Below are 23,539 nucleotides of genomic sequence, written 5' to 3'. Positions count from 1 at the left end.
AATATTGTTATATGATTTGAATGCATGTTTAGTGAGTCGCGAATCGGTTGAATTAGTTTTCATCTCTATTGCTAAATTAGGGTTATTATATGTAAAGGTGATAATTCCTGATTGCAAGTAGCATAATTGTGAGTATTGCTTGTAGTGATGCATCCTAGTAGTCACAAGTGGATCATAACCTTTGTTAAATCGGATTAGTGCTTTTACACGTTCGATTGCTTTGATTAGTCTTATTCCATAGAACTCAATGCTTTTAGGGAGTTAAACTTAATTGTGCTTTAACACTTTAGGTTGCTTTCTAGGAATAATTCACATATGCATCTTTTAATGTGGTTGTGTTGAAATCAGGGAATTAACGGGATATACTTGCGATCAAGATATCTTAGGACTTTTAATAAAGTTGAGATTAAATATCAATTCTAATTATTGTTGAAAAGCATGTTTGTGGATGAAAACGATTTCCTTGACCAATCCTTTCACATATTTGAATTGTGTGCTTTATTCCTTTGTTTGCTTTTAGTTTTGTTTAGTTACAAAAATCAGAAAAATCCCCCCTTTGTTTATATAGGAAATCCAAATAAACGACAACCTAGACCTCTTTGTGGGAACGATCCTTTCTTACCCTTGTTATATTATATATTTTGAGTAGTGAGAAAGTAATATTATTTTTGACGCATCTTGTGATCAATCACGCACAGAACGGAGTCTGTTAACAATGGATTATCACAATAAGTTTTTAGATCTACAAACAGTTCTAAAGATCCTGTCGACACTTCGATCTGGTTTGAGTGAATCGTATATCAGAAGAGAAGATTCTCAAGAATAAACAAACTAGGTGCAATAAAAGTTCAAAAACCGTTAGTCAATCAAATCAAATCGAAAATTAATAATACTGCAATTATCTAGTTTCCCACTAACGGTACTCGTAGAGCTTCTTGATCCCACAAAAGTCTTTAAACGAGCGGTCGTAAGAGATTTTGCCTAATTATGGTACTTTCCTCTCCGAATAGATGGCTCCACCAGTAACAACACAACAAGGTTGTTTTGCTGGCTCTTTGAATAGATTGCTCGAAATGCAAACTTGGGTATTTATAGACCAAGGAAGTTTGGACACCAAGGAATTTCCAAAACCGAAAATATTCTCAAGATATGCAATATATTTCCAAATTCGGTTTTCATAATTCCTACAAATGCTCTGTCCAATATTAACCGAAATCCTACTAGAAAATCTCCAATTAGTAAATGCACATTACCAATTTTTATTTTCCAGAGATATGCATTTTAATTACTGGTAATTAAAAGCACATAAAATTAACAACCTTAATTAAAAGATTTTCAACTTATTTCGGTCAGGGGTTTCCTTGAGTTATTAAGGAATATCTTTGAACAACAAAAGATAAGAGTTACTGAACATGTTCAAAGTATGTCGACATCTTATTTCTTTGTAATCCTCTTTCATATTTACAATCTTGGTACCTATTATACCACACTTCCAAACAAGTTTAGAACTGGTTCATCTGATTTCCAAGAACTATGTGATTGATCAAATCAACATACTAATCATGGGTTTACGGTTCTACCAAACACAAGGATCGGTTCTACCTTAATATGGTTACTGGGACCGGTTACATCAGTTACCAAATTGGTCACGTCAATTAGGGTTATTATATGTAAAGGTGATAATTCCTGATTGCAAGTAGCATAATTGTGAGTATTGCTTGTAGTGATGCATCCTAGTAGTCACAAGTGGATCATAACCTTTGTTAAATCGGATTAGTGCTTTTACACGTTCGATTGCTTTGATTAGTCTTATTCCATAGAACTCAATGCTTTTAGGGAGTTAAACTTAATTGTGCTTTAACACTTTAGGTTGCTTTCTAGGAAGAATTCACATATGCATCTTTTAATGTGGTTGTGTTGAAATCAGGGAATTAACGGGATATACTTGCGATCAAGATATCTTATGACTTTTAATAAAGTTGAGATTGAATATCAATTCTAATTATTGTTGAAAAGCATGTTTGTGGATGAAAACGATTTCCTTGACCAATCCTTTCACATATTTGAATTGTGTGCTTTATTCCTTTGTTTTCTTTTAGTTTTGTTTAGTTACAAAAATCAGAAAAATCCCCCCTTTGTTTATATAGGAAATCCAAATAAACGACAACCTAGACCTCTTTGTGGGAACGATCCTTTCTTACCCTTGTTATATTATATATTTTGAGTGGTGAGAAAGTAATATTATTTTTGACGCATCTTGTGATCAATCACGCACAGAACGGAGTCTGTTAACAATGGATTATCACAATAAGTTTTTAGATCTACAAACAGTTCTAAAGATCATGTCGACACTTCGATCTGGTTTGAGTGAATCGTATATCAGAAGAGAAGATTCTCAAGAATAAACAAACTAGGTGCAATAAAAGTTCAAAAACCGTTAGTCAATCAAATCAAATCGAAAATTAATAATACTGCAATTATCTAGTTTCCCACTAACGGTACTCGTAGAGCTTCTTGATTCCACAAAAGTCTTTAAACGAGCGGTCGTAAGAGATTTTGCCTAATTATGGTACTTTCCTCTCCGAATAGATGGCTCCACCAGTAACAACACAACAAGGTTGTTTTGCTGGCTCTTTGAATAGATTGCTCGAAATGCAAACTTGGGTATTTATAGACCAAGGAAGTTTGGACACCAAGGAATTTCCAAAACCGAAAATATTCTCAAGATATGCAATATATTTCCAAATTCGGTTTTCATAATTCCTACAAATGCTCTGTCCAATATTAACCGAAATCCTACTAGAAAATCTCCAATTAGTAAATGCACATTACCAATTTTTATTTTCCAGAGATATGCATTTTAATTACTGGTAATTAAAAGCACATAAAATTAACAACCTTAATTAAAAGATTTTCAACTTATTTCGGTCAGGGGTTTCCTTGAGTTATTAAGGAATATCTTTGAACAACAAAAGATAAGAGTTACTGAACATGTTCAAAGTATGTCGACATCTTATTTCTTTGTAATCCTCTTTCATATTTACAATCTTGGTACCTATTATACCACACTTCCAAACAAGTTTAGAACTGGTTCATCTGATTTCCAAGAACTATGTGATTGATCAAATCAACATACTAATCATGGGTTTACGGTTCTACCAAACACAAGGATCGGTTCTACCTTAATATGGTTACTGGGACCGGTTACATCAGTTACCAAATTGGTCACGTCAATTACCAGGACCGGTTACCATATTCTCATGGTATTACTTGTGATCGGTCACACCAGTTACCAGGATAGGTTACACCAATTACCAGGACCGGTTACACCAATTATAAGGATCGATTACACATTCTTTTGTGATCGGTCACACCAAATACTAGGATCGGTTACACCAATTACAAATATCAATCATACCATCTTAGGTGATTACTTAGGATCGGTTACACTAATAAAAGTCATAGGAATACATAAGTCAGCCATTGTGTGACTAGTTTTACCAAGATACATAACAAGTTATGATCGGTTATACTAACCCACACATATTGGTAATCCAAAGATATGCAATGAATAACAATACCAATAAGCCTAGCGATTTCCCTTTCGATTCACAAAACAAGTCCATGAATGTACTTCCTTTAAAAGAATGTAAACAGTGTTTCCTAGGACGAAATCTTCACCCATACCCATACACATAATCACAATTGTATTCATACGATTATGTCGATGTCTTATATACGAAGTTCAAAAGATAGGCGTTATACTTCGTATTGTAATTCCTTAACACTATGTCTACTAGAGTGTAATCATTCACAGCTTCGCAGTTATGTTTTCAATATAGCACGACTTGAAAGATACGTTGGGAAGGAAACAGTTCAAGTCAAAATATTACTAACCTCAAGAGGAAGGATGGTGTCGTCGATATAGCTTGTTACTTCTTCACATTCTTCAAGTCTTTGAGTAATACTTGTATGTCTCATTATCCTAATCTTTCTAGCCTAACCTATACGAAGTTGTCTCTAGTACATAATTAAGCGACTCTTTAATTGAGTTTTGATTCACTAAAATATGACAACCAAACTTGACACACCAACGCTTGGTGGGTTCAACGGATCTATGCTCTAACAAAAACATATCTCTGGAAAGATATATTAGTTAAGTGCTAGCTAATATTGAGTTGCCCAAGAGAGATTTTGGTTGTACAATTGGATATTGGTTGGAATTAGAAAAACTGAATCCAGGTGCTTATTGCATGTCTTGAGAATATTTTCGGTTATAGAAATTTCATGGTGTCCAAACTACCTTGGTTTATAAATGGTGAAGCTTTTTCTTCTTACAAACTCATCCTGGGGCGGATACTAATTCATTTTTTTGTCATTGTTGTATCCGGTTAACAATATTACTTGTATTACTATCTTGGAAAGGAAAGTAACCTAATTAGGAGAAATCTCTTACATTCGCTAGTTTAAAGACTTCTTTGTATCAGGAAGCGTCTACTAGTACCGTTGGTGGGAAACTAGAATTACGTTGTTATTTTAGTTTTCGATTATTGATTTGATTGACTAACAGTTGCTAGCTCTTGATTGCACCTAGTTTGATTATTCTTGACCGCTTTCTCTTCTGACACAAGGTCACTCAAACTAGATCAAGAGATTAGCGGTATTTTAGATATGACGTTGACTTGTGATCATCCATTGTTAATATACTTCGTTCTGTGCGTGATCGATCATAAACTGAAATCAAGTTTAGTTGTGCAGGTACAGAAGAAGACTATTGAAGATTGAAGGCAAGAAGATTTTCTTATTGGTTTCGTATATTTGTGATTTGCTTCGTGCACAAACTTGATCGGATGGAATCCGACTAGATCTGATTTATCTTTTGATAAAATTGTTATTGCTAGTCATATTTAGATCGACAAGATATCATTTGATGGTACTCTTCATTACCTGAATCCGGTAGTTATGTTTGACTTAATCTAGTCAACTTATTAATCCAGATCTTAGAAGATCTAACCCTACAAAGAAGTTTATTGATTTAAACATAAAATCCTTTACCAAGCTCAACCAGAATATCTCTGATTAACTTCTTGAGATAAGAAGAGTGGTTACCAAACAAATTAGTCCTTTACTATTTGGAAGACGGTTGAAAGGGATGAGTGCTTAAAGTCTTCAGAGAGGCCGAAACAACTTAAAATAGTGGAATCTATCTCAGAATTCACGTACGTTGGCCCGTTTTAGTTGTAAGTGCAGGGATACTGAGGGAACTAGGTAACTAGGGATAGTTTACTTGGTCTCAGCTATACGAAGTTGGTAGTGGTCTTTGTATAGCGGCGTAATTATGAGAATATTCAAAACTGGGTTAGGTCCCGAGGTTTTTCTGTATTTGCGGTTTCCTCGTTAATAAAATCTTGTTGTGTTTGTACTTTTACTTTCCGTAATTATAATTATTGTGTTAGTTATAATTAAAAGTAAATACATTGTACGTTAATCCAACACTTGGGTTGATTCATATAGTTTGAGGTTCGGTTTTGAACTTGTACTATATACCAAGTGTATACTTTGTGGTTTGTTATCTTCTTGACAATCTTTGTCTATATTAAATCACACAAGGTATTGGATTTATTGGTTGATATCGAAAAGATTCTGGTGTATTTGGAACCGTCGTCATTTTAATTGGTATTAAAGCAGGCAAACACGAAAAGATCTAACAATCTGTGTTTGGTGGGATCCAACCTATAAGACTTGAATCTAAAATGGTTATTAAATAACCTGAAAATGATTCAGTTAGCATAGCACATGATGTCAAGAGTTTTGAATTAAAACTTGATAAAGATATCTAATCTAAATCAATATCTGAAAATCATCATGAAATCACCTCATGTGAATCTATTAGACAGACTGATCTTGTTAATGATGTGGAAACCGTTGATTATTGGGAATCACACCTACAAAAACGGCTGGATGAGATTTCCAATGATGGTGACTCAGATATTGATGAGTGATGTGGATGAGGATATCTCGGAGTACTCTAAACTACTGGATTCTCTGGCAAAGAAAAAACTAGCAACTTCGGATTTCGTTGTTCATGTGACTCCTCTTTTTCGTGAGAACAAGAAGTTGAGAAAAGTTTTCAAGGATACTATAGTGGTTATCAGCTCATTGATTCTCTTCTTAAAGATCGTAGGGAAGAGCTAAACTCAAAGAGTCGTGAATGCGAAAATCTTCAGAGAGATCTCTTTTTGTCGAAAAAGAAACTTGTCGAATCTGAAGCTAGGATTGTTTGTCAACAAATGAGTTTTGGAGAGAAAGAAGGTGCTTATCTCTCTCGAGAAGAAAACCTTAAGGCCGGTCTAGCAAGTGCTCATGATAAAATCAAGATCCTGCAAAAAAAAATGAACTTGAAACCATTTAACATCAATGCTAGAAACAAGTAGTAGGAATCATCGTGATAAATGAGCATTGTGCTACGCGGGAATAAATGTTTCAATTATTAACAAAGTGGTAAAATTTATTAAAGCTACAAATTCTTAATTAATTTCGGAACACTGGTCACGGTGTTGGGACTTGGGACTAGGGGTGTAAATATTACCCGAAAAAACTCAGCCTGCCCGTACCCGCCCAAGCCCGCCTGTACCTGAAATTGCCCAAAGCCTGTTATGGCCCGTTGCGGGCTACCCGGCCTGGCCTGGATTAATTTATTGGGCGGTCTCGGGCTTTGCGATTAATTATGATGCCCGGCCTGATACCCGGCCTGGTGCCCGGCCTGAAAGGCTTTTATGTGCTATTAATCATTTAATATCCTCTTAAAAAGACTTAAAAATTACAATTTTATAATTGTCAATTTTGTGTCAAGAAAAATAAAATATATAATTGTTTTTACTTATAATTAACCTTTTCAAAACATTAATGGTAATATATTTTCTTATTAGAAAGTTTATTGTACTCTAATTAATTATTTATTATAGCCTAAAATTAAAAATTTGTCAGTGTAATTTAAATATAAAATAATACTATCACTTTACTTACGATATGTGATGTTGGAAAGGAAAGGATATTGTATTTAATACCGTTCATTTGAAAATTTAAACTTAAAAAAAAAAATCAAAATAGTGGCCTGTCCGGCCCGATCTGGCCTGCCCGTATAAAAAGCGGGCTTTGGGCGGTCTTTGGGTAGCAAATTATCTACTTATACCCGGCCTGTCCGGCCTGAATTTGTTTACGGGCTCACAAATATTAAGCCTGGCCTGCCCGACCTGTCTTAGTTTTTGGGTCGGGCGGCCCGGCCTGCCCGAATTTACACCCCTAGTTGGGACCAACACACAAAATATCCCTAATTAAATCCGTCCATATCCACATTTTTGTCCTAAAACTTTGGAGCTCTAAATCTCTCGTTCTCGCTGGTCTCCCGAAGGAAACATGGGTGAAGAAATCCACCCCTGCCAGAATCGATTAAAACTCCAACTAGGTATGATTTCTTTGCGTTCCTTATTTTGCGCACTGTATGCTGCAGTTAAAACTCTTAACATCCATGAAAGAATGAGTTTTAGCATAATATATTGATTTGAAATTCCAGAAGTATACCCATTCCTTCTTCATTGCTTCATTTATTTTTTATTTATTCTTGCTTTCTCCCCCTTTTGTTGTTCATCCAGTTGATCACATTGTTCTTAGTTTTCTGCAGATTACCTATTTCATTTTCTCATTACATTGCACTAGAAAACTAATCACGGTCTTATTTCAATTAATTGGAAAAAAGATAAGGGAGGAAAGAGTTTTCTCCACTGTAATAATGATACTCCCTCCCTTTCTGCAGAAGTGTTACAATCACTTTTCATTTCTGCCTATATGATGTTGAGAAAGAAGATAAAGGTATTTGCGGGAAACAGTAATTGAGAAATTGAAAGGAGTATATGCTGGTGTGCATGATCATATAATATAATGACTGACTCAGCAGTGGTGGCAGTGAGGATGATTGGCTTGGTCATAGTGATATTTGGATGGAGATGAATCCGTCACTAGAATGTTCCAAGGTTTGTTTGTTGTTTTTTTTTAAGAAAAAATTATATTAGCAGTGACCCATATAGCAGTAAAAAGAAAAAACTACCTTCTCTTTAGGGTTCCCATCAGACAATTGTATCATATTCTTAGTACATGACTAGCCTATTGAAACAAAATTTGTATTCGTTTATATGATTGGATGGCTCCAGCTCGTAATATTGCATTCCCCATCTTGTTTCATGAAGGAAGTAAACAGAATGAAGGCTACGCTTTCCTTTTTTTTTTTTGTTTCCTGATGCGCGCTAGTAGCGCTACTTGCCAGAGCGTCTAATTACATTAGACCATATGCTGTAGGTCATTGCTGTTTCTTCCCCTTCATAAAATCTGCCTTTCTATTTTTCACCACACCTTGAATGCATGATTGAAACTAGCAGTCTAGCATTGCGAGTCATAATTGCTTATAGTTTATCCAACATGGTTGTCCATATCTTTGTTTATGCTTTCTATTGATTTTGCTTGATCAAGACATGGGATTTTTGTTTCTAAGTTTGATAATCAGTCTTTTCTCATTGCTTGGTGCTTAGCCAATTCAACTAAATGATTCTCTTAATGCAAAGAATATGAATGATTCTCGATCCTCAGTTGTTTATTTGGTAAACTGGTTTATACTATGATGGAAGTACTATATGGGTTCAAATCTGAAACATTTATGCTGCCTTCTTTTAACAGGATGCTTCTATTGCTAAGGAATATACTGCGGAAGAAGAGGAGGAAGATGAATGAGAGCATTCTTTTTTTCTCAAGGACGATCTGGGATACGTTTGTAGGATATGTGGGGTAATTGAAAAAAAGCGTTGAACAGATATTTGACTTCCAGTGGGGAAAGGTATGTTTCTATGTTGCTGTAGTTCTCCAATAATTTTACCGTTAGATTTCTGAGGCATCCGATCTTCTCATTTTATCTCATAATTCTAGTTCCTATGTTCCTTGATAACCAATTTGCAAAATTGTGCTTAATCTTTCTGTTCCTCCCGCCTTTCATTTTATTTGCTAATGATGCTGCTGCTGACGGGGCTCCAACAGCTGTCAATTCGACTTTTGAATGCCATATACTGTATGCACTACACCCATATATCTCTCCTCCTTATATCCAGGGAACAAAGACACCAAAACTAATTACATGTCGCAGCTTCGCACAATGAAGAAGTGTAACAAGTTGAAGGATCCAAGTTTATTATTGCAAATGCATCGGATCAAGATTTTGGTGTGGCTGAGGTACCGGTGCATCCGAGTCACATGAAGCAAATGAAGCCTCACAATATTGAAGGTTTCAACTTCTCGCTTAGGAACATAGTGTGCTGCAGTCCAGCTGGGTTGCATTTTGGCACACGCACCAGGATCCGGAAAGACCTTTATGATTATAAAATAGACGCAAAACTTCCTGGCCGAATATCTCAATGCCATACCACTTTGTAGTGTTGTCCGAAGGAGTCTTGGGTACTTGGAAGAGGGAGTTTGAACGATGGCAGGTTGAAGAAATCCCCCTGTATGACTTGTATACTTTAAAAGGCGACAGTTGCGAACACCAGTAGGATGTCTCTAAGGAGCAGAAAGGAATCTTGTTTCTCGGGTATGAACAATTTGCAAGCATCATATCTAACAGTACAAACAGCATAGCTGCAGCAGCCTTCCATGATATACTTCTTAAGGTTCCTACTATACTTACTTTGGATGAAGGTCACAGGCCTAGAAACGGAACAACAGATCGATGAACTGATCGGATTAACCAACCAAAGACTCCATTTCACAGGTTCAAACTCCTTAGAAGGTAGTATTATATGGATCCCTATTCAAGAATCATGTGGAAGAGGTTTTCAACATTTTGAATCTTGTGCAGCCAGAATTTCTGAAGTTAGATACATCAAAAGATGTTTTGAGGAGGGTCACGAGTAGGGTACAGATTGCTGTCAGGAAGCAGATTAAGAGTGGCGAGGCAGACGTAATGTTCTAGGATTTAGTTGAAGAGACTGTACAAGATGATCAAGATTTCCAAAGGAAAGTCACGATGATACAAAACCTTTGTGAGATGAGGCAAGGTGGTTCTCTGGATGAACTTCCAGGACTTGTTGGTTTCACTGTACTTCTCACTCTTAACCCCAAACGGATACATGCAGTAGAGAAAATGAAAAAGTTGGATACTTCCAATAGAAGTTGACTGTACTTCACTTTTAACCCCAACCGGAAACATGCAGTAGAGAAAATGAAAAAATGGATACTTTCAATAGAAGTTCCATGAGAAGCGCAGTCTGTGTTTGCCCTCACTTGAAAGAATACTCAGAGAGTTGAAACACATTAACGAAGCCAATTTATTTTTATTTTTTTGACTATATTGCCGCTTTGTGAATCTGCTGGGGAGAAGATGTTAGTTTTCAGTCAATATCTGCTGCCGTTGAAGTTCTTAGAGAGGCTGGTGGTGAAGACTAGAGTTTGAAGCCTAGGGAAGGAAGTAGTCGTCATCTCGGCCGCCTCAAGCTAGGAGCAAAGGGAAATATCAATTGAACGTTTAAACAATTCTAAAGGTGCAAAAGTCTTCTTTGTTTCAATAAAGGCACGCTGGAAATGAGTATCTCTAGTGGGGGCATCTCGCTTAGTGATTTTAGATATTCATCTCAATCCCTCGGTTACCCGACAGGCAATCAGTCGTGCATTCCGACCTGGTTAAACAAAAAATGTATATGCCTATAGGTTGGTGGGCAGCATGGTCGCCCAAAGAGGAAGACCGCCATACTGCTTCCGCAAGGAGTTGATTTGGAAGATGTGGTTTGAGTGGAGCGAGATCTGTGGTTACCGTAACTTTGCGATGAAGGAAGTCAATACGAAGGACTTGGATGATTCGTTCTGGGATAGACCTTCCTTTGTGATGAAGGAAGTCAATATGGTGGAGATGTGTGAATGCTTCGTACAGAAGGTCTGTGGAGCTCTTTACTATTCCTGTATTTTTTTCTTCTTTTTATGTTATTCTGAAACAAATAGGAAATGGCGTTAAAACACAATAAAAATAGTTATGTTGATTGTAGATTCAGTTCCCATTACCATTTTCTAGAAACATAAAAATATTAAATGCCTAACACACTTGGATCCTTATTACTTAACCTGTACACATCACAGCATTTCCAACTTAAACAAGATTTTTAGCAGCCACATGCGTCCCATAAAGTTAGGACATCTTCTTTCTCGTTTTCTATTTGAATTTTCAGGTGACTGTCAGCAGCAATCCTATTTTTGTTTGATTGTTGTGGCTGACTAAACCATTTTTTTTTCCTGTAGATTATTTTTCTACGTGAAATAATAAGTGATTATGATACCTCCCCCTATCGTCTGCAGGTTTACTGAAGGTTGTTGACTGTTTGTTTCTAGAGCGTTGTAAGTTTTTATGGATCTCACTAACATCTTTATGGAATGTCTTTTTTCCTCTATATTTGGTCATACTGCATCTGTATAGTGAATGATAGTGGATGCTATTAGGTTTAAAAACAGTGGCTTCTTTGCTGCACTTTTGCATGTGTAGTGAATGATGCTGCTGTGAACTATATTGCGTTCACTTTGAGTTCTCAGATGTTAATAGAAATCTTTTTAAGTAGAAAGATCTTTCCATCATTCAGATTATCTTTAAAACATTTCTTCTAGTGAATCTTGAATGAAGTCCAAAGCAGTAATATTCAATAATACAACTGAACTTTTGGAAAAACAATCTGTCTCTACTATTGGAGCTTCTTTGAGGAGATTTGTTGTATGCATATTTTTGAACCTAGGCACTATGACTTCGCCTGATACCAGCATAAGTCAGAATATCTTTGTATCATTATGATGAAATTTTTCCACAGGGGTAACAGATCAACAATGTTCCGGATCTTCTAGATAAAAAAGAAGATCGAAATTACTGATCCAACATTAGAGTTTCCCATCTGGTTGGCTGAGGACATTGCATTCAAGACGGGCTATGATGATTTAATTGCTCATCTTGCAGATTGAGTATGTGTAGCATGATAAAAGCTTAATTATGTATCTGCTACTTATCGAGCAGAGTAGTTGGCCCTGGAGAGATTTAATGACCACTACCTCAAGATCGCAGCTACAGAACCAATAGCTGTACGGGAAGTAAGTTTGTATACATTTTGTTTGGTATGGTTTTTTAAGTAGTTAATCAGACTATAGTTTGTTTTTCTCTGAATTAGACCAGCTAAATAATTCGTGTTTCAGGAATGGATTTAGCCTTTTTAAGTTAAGGTTTGGTGAAAGAAGCTGTTGATATACGAGAGTGCGGCACTTAAGTAGGCAAAACTGTTGTGCTGATCCTAAGAAAGAAATGTAAGATTAATTGCACATAGACCAACTTTACGTAGCTGAAATTCTGATTACCAATGAAATTTGTCGTAGTACTCAGGTATTACAGACCTTTCACCATCAAGGAAAGGGTAGATTCACACAGCTGACTAAAGTTACGAGTACAATACAGTCTTAGTAGAAAGTAACTCTAAAACTCCATGTAATTTCTTATATGAGTTCCCATCTAAACAGGGAAGATTCTAAACAAAAACATCAAAAGATGTACAGTTAATATTGTAACTCCAGCAAAATCATATGTGCCTGCTTGCTTACTGAATTAATCATTTCAGAATTGCTGACTTTGAAAGTGCTGTGCAGCACGGAGGAGTTCATTCCACATATCTGGTACACCAGGAAGACACTGGTTGCTTGCGCTTTTGCTTGGTGAATTGTTCAAGTTGAAAATCCTGACTTCAGTAGTGAGGCGTAGAGGAGCTCATTCCACGTATCTGGCACACCTGGAAGACACCAGTGGCTACAATCCTGGAACATACCAGGCTTTCTCTAGGTTGCAGGCTCTCTAAATATGGAAGGATGAGCATCTTTCCTGTAGTCGGTCATTCTAGTGATGTTGAGATAGAAAACGGGTGTTTTCATTTCCTTGATCACTGTTTCAAGTATACTCATCATCTGCGGGTAAGGTTCTAGGTAGTGGTCATTTTTTATCGGTTCAGTTTCCCCATCACAACTCCCTCCTGCATTCCATTGCCCTCCTCTGCAGATCCAGACAAAGACAAAGTTGATCAATATTCATCAATTAAGTTACAAGGTTGAATAGGTGCATGTTTACAGTTTCAAATTTCCGATGCATACCTGAAATGAGAAGCAGAGTACCCTCGGAAAAAAACTCGAGTACGAAATGGATCGATATTCGAGTCTACCCATTGAGCCCATGTTCTTAAAGCTTTTGTATATGCTTCTGCCATGTCTAGCTTGTGGTATACATGGTTGCCTACCTGGTAATAATCTTTCCTGCAGAATTTAACACAAAATTAGTCCATCGAAACGCAACTGCAAACAGAAAGTTATTTATGATGGACTTACTTTCGAATCACTTACCCTTGAGAAGTTTTTTCGTGCGTCCACCAGTGAGCAGTATTGAAGATGAGTATATCAGCATCCTGGTATTTCAGCGATGATTTTTGGAGTAGGTCCAGCCGAAGGGTCTCTTTACGACCACCAACCATATCAGGCATTTTCCATTCTTGGACAAGGAATGGTGATCGAATGAACTCCACTGAACAGTTATAATCCTACAAAATTACAGCCATTTGAAAAATATTCAGAGCCGGAAATCTGACAGTTTATGACCAAAAATGTGGCCGGAATTTGACCTAATGAAATCCATTATTTTAAGAAAAACATTGTTTATGTAGGTAAAACTTACTTGAAATCTGAATGAATAGAATCCTTGAGTTCTGAATTCACGTTTTCCTGAAACTTCAAAGACTTTGCTTTTATCTGTCAATGAATTACTTAAAGTACAAACAAGTGATTCCCACATATTCCTATTCAGTGAATCTCCAACAAACACCAGTCTTTTTCCTCTCAACATCTCCAACATATCTTGCCGTTTCAACCTAAAGAAAAAACCCCACAAAATCATCAAAAGAAGAAAAGAAGATTGGCATCGCCTTTAAGCTGTTCAATGAAAAGGCTGAGACAGAGAGAGTAAGTAAGACGGGAAAACAGAGTGTATAGTTTATTACCTTGGAATTTGACAACCATGGGGTTTCCACCGTAGTTTTAAGTAATCAGAATCAGGTCTTCCATTTTTGAAACAGTTGAAAGCATCATCAAGAAATGGACAAGACCCAGGTTCATAAGCTGCTGGGTTTTGCTTCGAATCATCAAGAACCCATCTTCCATTAAAGATATCACAAGATTTCAGATTCTCAATCAAACTAAACTTCCTAGTTGCTGTTGTATTCTGGGGCTTCAATTGATCAGAAGAGAAGTTTGTCATCGTTGAATTCTGAGGCTTCAACTGAACAGGATTGGTTGAATTCTGGGGCTTCAATTGAACAGAAGAAAAGTTTGTCATCGTTGAATTCTGAGGCTTCAACTGAACAGAATTGGTTGAATTTTTGTGGGTTTCTTCAACAGGGATAGAACTATTCTGGGTTTGATTTTGATGAGCATATTCAAAAGAAATAGTTTGATTATTTTGAGTGTAATTAAAGATGAATTTAGAAGACATAATATTTGAGAAAATAATTCTTGTAGAAGAAGTAATTGTTGTAATACCACCACCAACAACAGCAGTGAATTTCTTGCAGACATGTAAGAAACTAAACCAAGAAGAAATAAAGAAACAAAAAAAACATGGGTTCTTGATCTAGAAAATGGCCACGATATGTTTCTTGATACCTCCATGAGCAGAGAATGTATGTTCTTGAGAAGAATACTCATCTGATGAAAGATTATATATCAGGTTTTTCTGTGAGTTTTTTTGTTACAGTTGTTGTTGACGGTGAAGAGATGGGAAGGAATTTGAGAGGGAATTACTAAATGTAGTTCAAAAAGGTTCTATTTTAGGTTTTTATTGTTTTGATAAACCGAGAAAGTTAGGTTTTTGTTTTTACTAATCGGTCATTCAGTTTTTATTACTTGAAGTCTTGAGGCGCAGATAAGTCAAGCCCGGTCAAAAATGTCTATTCCGTTGAGATTCCCTTTCTTGGGAGGGAAAATTACCTTTAAGTCCAAAATAAAATAAAATTGTTAGCCTATCCAGGTTTAAAAATAGGTCCATAATTTTTAAAAATATGAAACGAAAATGCTACCAAAAAAACAACAACAACAATTGTTAATCCGTAAGAAAAGAGAGTATCTGAAACATTAACATTGAGGTGATTTTTATGCTTCAAAAAAAATTGAGGTGATTTTCCTAAGTAGTTGACTAAAATAATAAAAAAAATTAATCGAATTTTATTTTTGAGAATCGAATCGTGAATCAAAGATTCATGGTCAATTACTGAATCAAAGATTCATGGTCAATTACTGAATCGTTATATTTTTTAATATATATGTCTATACATATCATTGAACTAAATAAAAACTTGGCAAAGCTTATAAATTTTGATTTCTGATTTTTATAAATTAAAAATACGTTCGATATAATCACCAACAGCCAACATGGTTCAGTGGTAAAGGCTGCACATCTACAAGCCGAAGAGAGAGTTCATGTTCGATTCTCTGCGAACTCTAAGTTTTTATTACAAATTTTGAGTGGAAACCAACAGGTCGACTTGGTCAACGAGAATAAAAATTTAGAGTGGAAACCAACAGGTTGACCTGGTCAACGATTTGAGAAAAGTCAAAAGTTATTGGTGTTTCGTTTCAGAGATACAATTCAGCTCGAAATGAATGAAAATGACTCGAATCATACGAGTCAACTCATGACTCGTACGAGTTTAAAAACCATGTCAGTGAGGATTAGTAGATTTTTAAGTACTTCTCAGCGATTGTGAGCGGGGTGTATCGGCTATTGAGGTATAAAGTCCTCACCTCGGGCTGGTAAGTAATTTAACCTTTATAATTTCACCTTACTAGTTTGGTAGAGTGGCTAGATGTATATTGAACAGGTTTGATTTGAAGTAACATTGAAATTATTATCAGGGGTTATCTTGGTGTATTCTTCTTGAAAAACCGGGGGTCTAACAACTACACCCAATATTTCGTTTAGGCAATCTGTATGTACTAACTCCAATATATTTCCAAGAGAATCAACTAGACAGTCAGACTCAATCAAGAAAAATACATCCAAGAGTTATATCCCAATTTCTCAAATCAATCTGCAATCGAACATATAGAAATCTGTGAGCCAGATTAATATGAGAAATAACTTGGATGGTACCAAAGACCAATATCCAAGCGTCAATCAATTTCAATCAACAACCAAAGGTTGGATTCACCAATTGATTGAACTATGCCCAACCTATGATATTTTAATTATATAAAAATATAATGCGGAAAAGAAATAACGCAGACACCAGAAATTTTGTTAACGAGGAAACCGCAAATGCAGAAAAACCTCGGGACCTAGTCCAGGTTTAAACACCACACTATATTAAGCCGCTATAGACTTTAGCCTACTACAAGTTAACTTCCGTCTGGAATGTAGTTGAGCCCTAACCAATCTCACACTGATCAAGGTACAGTCGCGTTCCTTACGCCTCTTGAACCACGCCGGATTCTGCGCACTTGATTCCCTTAGACGATCTCACCCACAACTAAGAGTTGCTACGACCCAAAGTCGAAGACTTGATAAACAAATTTGTCTCACACAAAAAAGTCTATTGAATAGATAAATCTGTCTCCCACAGAAATATCTACGAGTTTTGTTCCGTCTTTTGATAAATCAAGGTGAACAGAAACCAATTGATACACCGGACTTATATTCCCGAAGAACAACCTAGTAATATCGATCACCTCACAATAATCTTAATCGTATGGAAGCGAAACAAGATATTTTGGAATCACAAACGATGAGATGAAGATGTTTGTGACTACTTTTTATCTTACCTATCGGAGATTAAATCTCGAACAAATCTTAGAGAAGATATCACTCAATACGATAGAACAAAGTAAGATCAGAACACGCAACTACAGAGAAAATAGTTGGGTCTGGCTTCAAAATCCCAATGAAGTCTTTAAGTTGTTAACCTATTATGGTTTTAGGAAAAACCTCTAGTCGTAACTAGTATCACACAGGAGGTGTGGAGATTAGGAAAAACCTATTATGTTGTACTTGTTGTAATTTTATTTTATTTTTGGAAACTTTTTGGACTTTATGTTTTTGGGACTTTTGGACATTATTTTTAAACCCTAAGGAAGGGTTAATTTAAATAAAACTGCTGCAGGGAAGGACGACAGTTATGATACTGTCTCGGCCCCTCAGGTTCGTACACTAACGTAGGAGTCAGTGGTCTGAGTCAACTACAACTGATTCGTTTCCCGTCTGGTACGGAAGATAAGACTCTATCCACCCACGAATCCCATGTCAGTCGGTTTTTATTGTATTGAGGCTTTCAAAAGACACCTGCACACACCAATTGCATCGTCAGACTACCGAGTTAGGGAAACTCGTGGAAAAGTAAGATGCACCTGTGTCGTGGGACTTATGAGAGTTACTGTTTGGGATGTCGTAGGCTCAAAAAATTAATAATCTTATTTCCACACAATTAACTGGTAATATAATGGAAGTAAGGATTGTTCCCACGAAGAGCAGTGAGTTTTAGTTGTCAAAGTGTCACAAATGGGGGGCTTTGTTTTAGATTTCAATAAAGTAAATAAAAGTAATTGAGAATATTAAGTTGTAAGCAATAAAGAGAGATATGATCGAGGAATCCTTCTTCGTATATAAACCGTCAATGAGTTAATATATTCATCTATTCGTCATTAATCATATATTATTACCAACCGTAGAAAAGCAGCTAGATCAGCGCTATTCTCTAAAGTCCTTTGGTCACTGGGTACCGAAGCGCTCGAATACCAGATTCTATTCATCCAAACCACCAAGTAATAGCGCACTCAAGGTGTAGCTTGGTCCAATGCTTTATGTTTTGTGACTTAGGTTGATCCTAGTAGTTAAACTCTTAGCGTAATGTCCACTTTCTAGTGTTGTTTCTACACGTGATTGCTCCACAGAATCCCTCTGCAAGGTTTCATGTTTTCTACTTGTGTAGGAGTTATTCAACAATTACACGGATATCCTAACCCTTTACTAGCTGTAGATTAATCAATAAACTGATTTAGTTGGCCACCTAGAACAATCAATCAATCAATCATAATATTTATTCATAGTAGAAACAAACGATAATCATATGAAGAAATCAAAATAGATTCATATATTAAATCAAATCAAGTTTACAATTTAGAATTCATCCTCAATCAATAGGTGCTTAGCTACTCATGGATGTAGAAGCATCCATGATATACATATGAAAAAAGTAAAGAGATAAGGTTACGATTGAGAATCGCTCTGTGTGATGTTTCTTCTCTCCAAGCCTTACAATTTCGTGACCTAATGATGTGATATCATTTTACATAACCTGGCATCTTTTTACAGGTTTATATTGCTTGGCCTTCACGTATTTAGTTCGGTTCAAGAACCCGACCCAAAATAACGAAATAACGTTCTCAAACGTACCCTTAGGCCTTCCAAGCAGTTTATACACGTTTTCCTACTTGCTACGCATACCTCAAATTCGAGCAGAAATTTTTGGACCTAGGGTATGCGTACCCTACTGTCTTCGGTATTCGATAAAAACTTGTTTTGGCCACAACTTCTTCGTCCGAACTAGGAATGACCTCATTCTTTTTGCATTTTTTTATGTTTTAATTCTCTTCAATATGGTGATGAGAAATCCTTGATTTGAATGAGTTAAGATCAGTCTTTGGCCCGTCTCTTGATTTTGAGCGTTTTGCTCATTTTCATTGCACTTCTTCCACTTCTCTTGGACTTGGGTGCTTGGATACTTGGAATACTTGTCTTCATAACTCTTTTCAGCACTTTGTAGCTCCTTTTTTGATGATTCACCTAATAGAGACAAATAATAGAAAACAAGAATAATAATACGAAAATATGTAAGAATAATAGCTTAAACAAGTATGGAATGGACACTAAAATCATATGAATTATGCACTTATAAAATTCCCCCACACTTAGCTTTTGCTAGTCCTCGAGCAAACTAAATAAAATTAATCCTAAATACAACAACTCCATGTCGTGAGGATACGGTCACTCTTAGTATGAATAACGGGCCTTTAAACCCCTAGGTGTCCCTAATGGACGAGTTATAGTCTCGTGAGGGCTTACAAGAGGTATACCCACAAAACCTACTCCAATTTCTCGCCTTGGAAGAACCACTAAGGATAGACACAAAGTAATGGCTAAATAATTAGCTTGCGTATGTTCTTTAGATGCAAACATCCTACATACGTTCCAATCATCACACATAAGCAATTACTTACATGTTACATTCAACCTGATTGCAAAACTCTACTAAGATAGTCATCGTACTTGTGCAACGTTTGTCACAACACTCGCATACTAAAATCACATGGATAGATAAGAAAATGGAAATAGAAAAGTGAAGTGTGCAAATGTTGACTAAAGTGAAAGATGTTACCCACAATACTTGTATGAATGTCATCAAAGGATTCTTATTTATAGCGCAATAGTTGAGAGAAGCACCCATTTAACTTGACCACGTGATTAGATATTCTAAGCGCATGTTTCCTTTTCAACAAGTATGCGATAGTTGCCTTGGATCCTGCGTTCCACGCTTGTTTAGGCGACGTAGACAGGGACAACGTTTCACGCATACTGCCACCCAAGTGTCAAGAACCTCATCAATAGTCATTTTGACTTGCTATATAATGATGATATGTTTTTATTTTCATCGACTACATGATTAGATACTCTAAGAGCATGTTCCTTTTCAGCAAATACGTGATAGTTGCCTTGGATCCTGCGTTCCACGCTTGTTTAGGCGACGGAGACAGGGAAAACGTTTCACACATATTGCTATCCAAGTGTCGAGAAATGAAAAGGAGCCTTATATATATGTTTTTTTTTTCTCCGGATCACTCTTTATGAGTGTAAGACAATTGTCTATGGGGATTTTATACTCAACCAATGATTACCTTGCTACAACATCCACGACAGTATCAGGATCCCACCATATCACTTTAGAGAAACATAGAACTGCAAAAATAAAAAAAAGTGATTCGGTAATGATTAATTGCGAGGGTGAATCTTTCAAATGACTACTATAGCTTAGTTTCACATTCAATTATGAACTTAAATAATCAAGGATTGTAGAATGACAAAGTGGAACTCAATCTATAGCTGTAAGAACTGTTTCAACCTAAAAAGGTTTAGTGTGTCATCCTAAATAGCTCAAAATTAACTCCAAAATATGAAGTCTCAAGAATCAAAGAGTATAATTTATTTATTTATATTATTTTTTATGCAATCCAAACATGCTTAACTACTCCCCCACACTTAAACTCAACATTTTCCTCAATGTTCAAAACCGAAAATTCTGATTTCTGACATAACAACCCTGAAAAACTCAACAATTGCACCAATGGGTAGTGAACTAGAAAAAACATTCTAAACGAAAGTTGTTCTCCTACTTATTTTCTATAAGGTGTCAAAAGGGCACAGTGTTTAGATAAATGGTATGACTTTTATGGCCTCCGGACTGATAGAATTGCAATCTGAAAAGTTCTGGAAAAATACCGAAACTCAAATGTCCAGGCCTATCGATCCAATTTAACAGACTCTGAATTCAGATTTTCTTTCTGGAAAAGAAAGGTGAGTCTTTCCTCTTTAAAATTTGGGGTCAACCACTCAAATGGGACTCCGTATGAAGTCTCGAGAGATATTTCGTGACATGTGCGCAGTCAGAATTTTCTGACGAGAATTCGTCAAAACTTTCATTATAGATATAGGACTTGTAAAATCTAAGATGGAAATGCAAGATATGATATGCAAAACTAAGAAAATTAAAAAACAAAAGGGATAGAGATACAAAACCGATGGTTTGCCTCCCACGTAGCGCTTAGTTTAATGTCCTCAGCCCGACTTGGCGTTTGCAATGATGTTACTCCTCCAGACGGAGTGAATCCTGAAGTTCAATTACGCCTATATTCTCCGTAGGGAAATTTTCGTAATATGGCTTCAATCTATGGCCGTTGACTTTAAAAAAATTTCCTGTAGTGAGACTAGTAACCTCAAATGCACCATGAGGAAAAATATTAGTAACAACAAACGGTCCACCCCATCGGGACCTTAGCCTACCAGGAAATAATTTAAGACGAGAATTTAACAAAAGAACTTTTTGACCCACAACAAAATTCTTTCGAGAAATCATCTTGTCATGGAAAAGTTTTGTTTTCTCCTTGTAAATACGAGAACTCTCGTATGCATCATTACGTACCTCCTCTAGCTCGTTGAGTTGTAACTTCCTTTGTTTCCCCGCATTGTCATAATCTATGTTGCACATCTTTATCGCCCAATATGCCTTGTGTTCAAGTTCAACCGGAAGATGACAAGCTTTGCCATAAACCAACCGATATAAAGACATACCAATCGGTGTTTTGTACGCCGTTCTATATTCCCAAAGTGCATCATTAAGCTTATAACTCCAATCTTGCCGTGTAGTGTTAACGGTTTTCTCAAGAATGTATTTAATCTCACGGTTTGAGATTTCGGCTTGCCCACTAGTTTGTGGGTGATATGGTGTACCAACCTTGTGTGTTATGTTGTACTTCTTGAGTAGAGCATGGAAGGATTTCTGAAAATGTGAGCCTCCATCACTGATAACCACTCTTGGTGTACCATGCTAGAGAAAATATATTCCTTCACAAACTCACAAACAACTTGAGAATCATTAGTAGGGGCGGATTTAGCTTCCACCCATTTTGAAACATAATCCACAGCAAGAAGTATATAAAATTTTCCATTAGAATTGACAAAAAGACCCATAAAATCAATTCCCCACACATCAAATACTTCAACAGCAAGAATTGGTGTGAGTGGCATTTGATTTCGAGCACCTAGATTGCCCGTTCTTTGACATCTATCACAAGATTTGCAAAAAATGTATGCATCCTCAAATAGGGTAGGCCAATAAAATCCACTTTCAAGTACTTTGAAAGCGGTACGTTTAGAACCAAAGTGACCACCACATGCATATGTATGACAAAAAGTAAGAATATATTGAAATTCAGAATTAGGTACGCACCTGCGGATGATTTGATCAGAACCGTATTTCCACAAGTGGGGATCATCCCACACATACTGCTTGGCTATTTTCTTAAGCTTAAGCTTTTGAAAATTAGACATTGTACTAGGTACTTGTCTTGTAACCAAGTAGTTCACTATATATGCGTACCAAGGTGTTGAATCTTCAATTAAGAAAAGTTGTTCGTCTGGAAAACAATCTTGTAGAGGAAGTTCTTCTCCGGAAACAACAAGTCTACTAAGATGATCAGCAACAGTATTTTCAACACCTCTTTTATCCTTTATTTCATAATCAAATTCTTGTAATAGTAGTATCCACCGTATAAGTCTTGGCTTAACTTCTTTCTTCTTTAGTAGGTACCGAAGTGCTGCATGATCAGAGTATACAATCACTTTTGTACCCACCAAATAGGATCTAGATTTTTCTAGTGCAAAAATTATAGCCAAAAATTCTTTCTCGGTGGTAGAATAGTTGATTTGTGCATCGTTTAGGGTCCTAGATGCATAATAAATCACATGAGACAGCTTGTCTACTTTTGACCCAAAACGGCTCCAACTGCATAGTCACTTGCATCACACATTAATTCAAATGGCAAACTCCAATCTGGTGACTTGATAATTGGTGCAGTTGTTAACAACTCTTTTAATCTATCAAAGGCATCCTTGCACTCCTTGTTGAAGTAAAAAATAACCTCCTTTTGCAATAATTTGCACATCGGCATTGAGATTTTGAAGAAATCCTTGATAAACCGCCTGTAAAAACCAAGAAAAGAATGAATTTCCCTCACCGAAGTGGGATATTGTAAGTTTCTTATTAAATCTATATTTGCTTTATCAACTTCTAGCCCTCGAGAGGACACAATATGACCGAGCACTATTCCATGGTTTACCATAAAGTGGCGTTTCTCCCAATTAAGAACAAGATTAGTGTTTATGCATCTTTTAAGCACAAGTTCAAGATTTTGTAAACAAATATCAAATAAATCACCATAAACACTAAAATCATCCATAAATACCTCAATAATACGCTCCACATAGTCATAAAATATACCGACCATACACCTCCGAAAAGTTGCAGGTGCATTGCAAAGACGACATCCGTCTATAGGCAAACGTACCAAAAGGACAAGTAAAAGTAGTCTTCTCCTGATCCTCTGGTGCAATAACAATCTGATTGTACCTCGAATAACCGTACAAAAAGCAATAATGTGTATGTCCCGCCAACCTCTCTAACATATGATCAATGAAAGGCAAAGGAAAGTGATCCTTTCGGGTTGCTGCATTAAGCTTTATGTAGTCTATGCACACTCTCTATCCTGTTTGAACTCTTGTAGGAACAAGTTCATCATCTTTATTTCTAACAACAGTGACACCTGATTTCTTAGGCACCACTTGAAC

At 36.3% G+C, this 23,539-nt stretch overlaps 1 protein-coding gene and 2 pseudogenes across 1 annotated transcript; 2 read left to right on the top strand and 1 right to left on the bottom strand.

Annotated features, from left to right (window-relative positions):
• Positions 1 to 9,210: 9,210 nt before the first annotated feature.
• LOC113358169 lies at positions 9,211 to 10,250 on the top strand (annotated as a pseudogene).
• A 16-nt stretch (positions 10,251 to 10,266) lies between these two features.
• Positions 10,267 to 11,309, top strand: LOC113358168 (annotated as a pseudogene).
• A 1,083-nt stretch (positions 11,310 to 12,392) lies between these two features.
• On the bottom strand, positions 12,393 to 14,571 carry LOC113358167 (protein trichome birefringence-like 4). Its single transcript, XM_026601698.1, has 5 exons — positions 14,094 to 14,571; positions 13,772 to 13,964; positions 13,444 to 13,637; positions 13,198 to 13,356; positions 12,393 to 13,099 (listed from the first exon to the last, which is right to left on the bottom strand). Exons 1-5 carry the CDS (start codon positions 14,426 to 14,428, stop codon positions 12,889 to 12,891), a joined length of 1,092 nt encoding a protein of 363 aa, XP_026457483.1. The 5' UTR covers positions 14,429 to 14,571; the 3' UTR covers positions 12,393 to 12,888.
• Positions 14,572 to 23,539: the final 8,968 nt, after the last annotated feature.

This window comes from Papaver somniferum, chromosome 3 (assembly GCF_003573695.1).
Source record: "Papaver somniferum cultivar HN1 chromosome 3, ASM357369v1, whole genome shotgun sequence".
NCBI lineage: Eukaryota > Viridiplantae > Streptophyta > Magnoliopsida > Ranunculales > Papaveraceae > Papaver > Papaver somniferum.
This window is presented reverse-complemented; position numbering and strand designations above follow the sequence as displayed.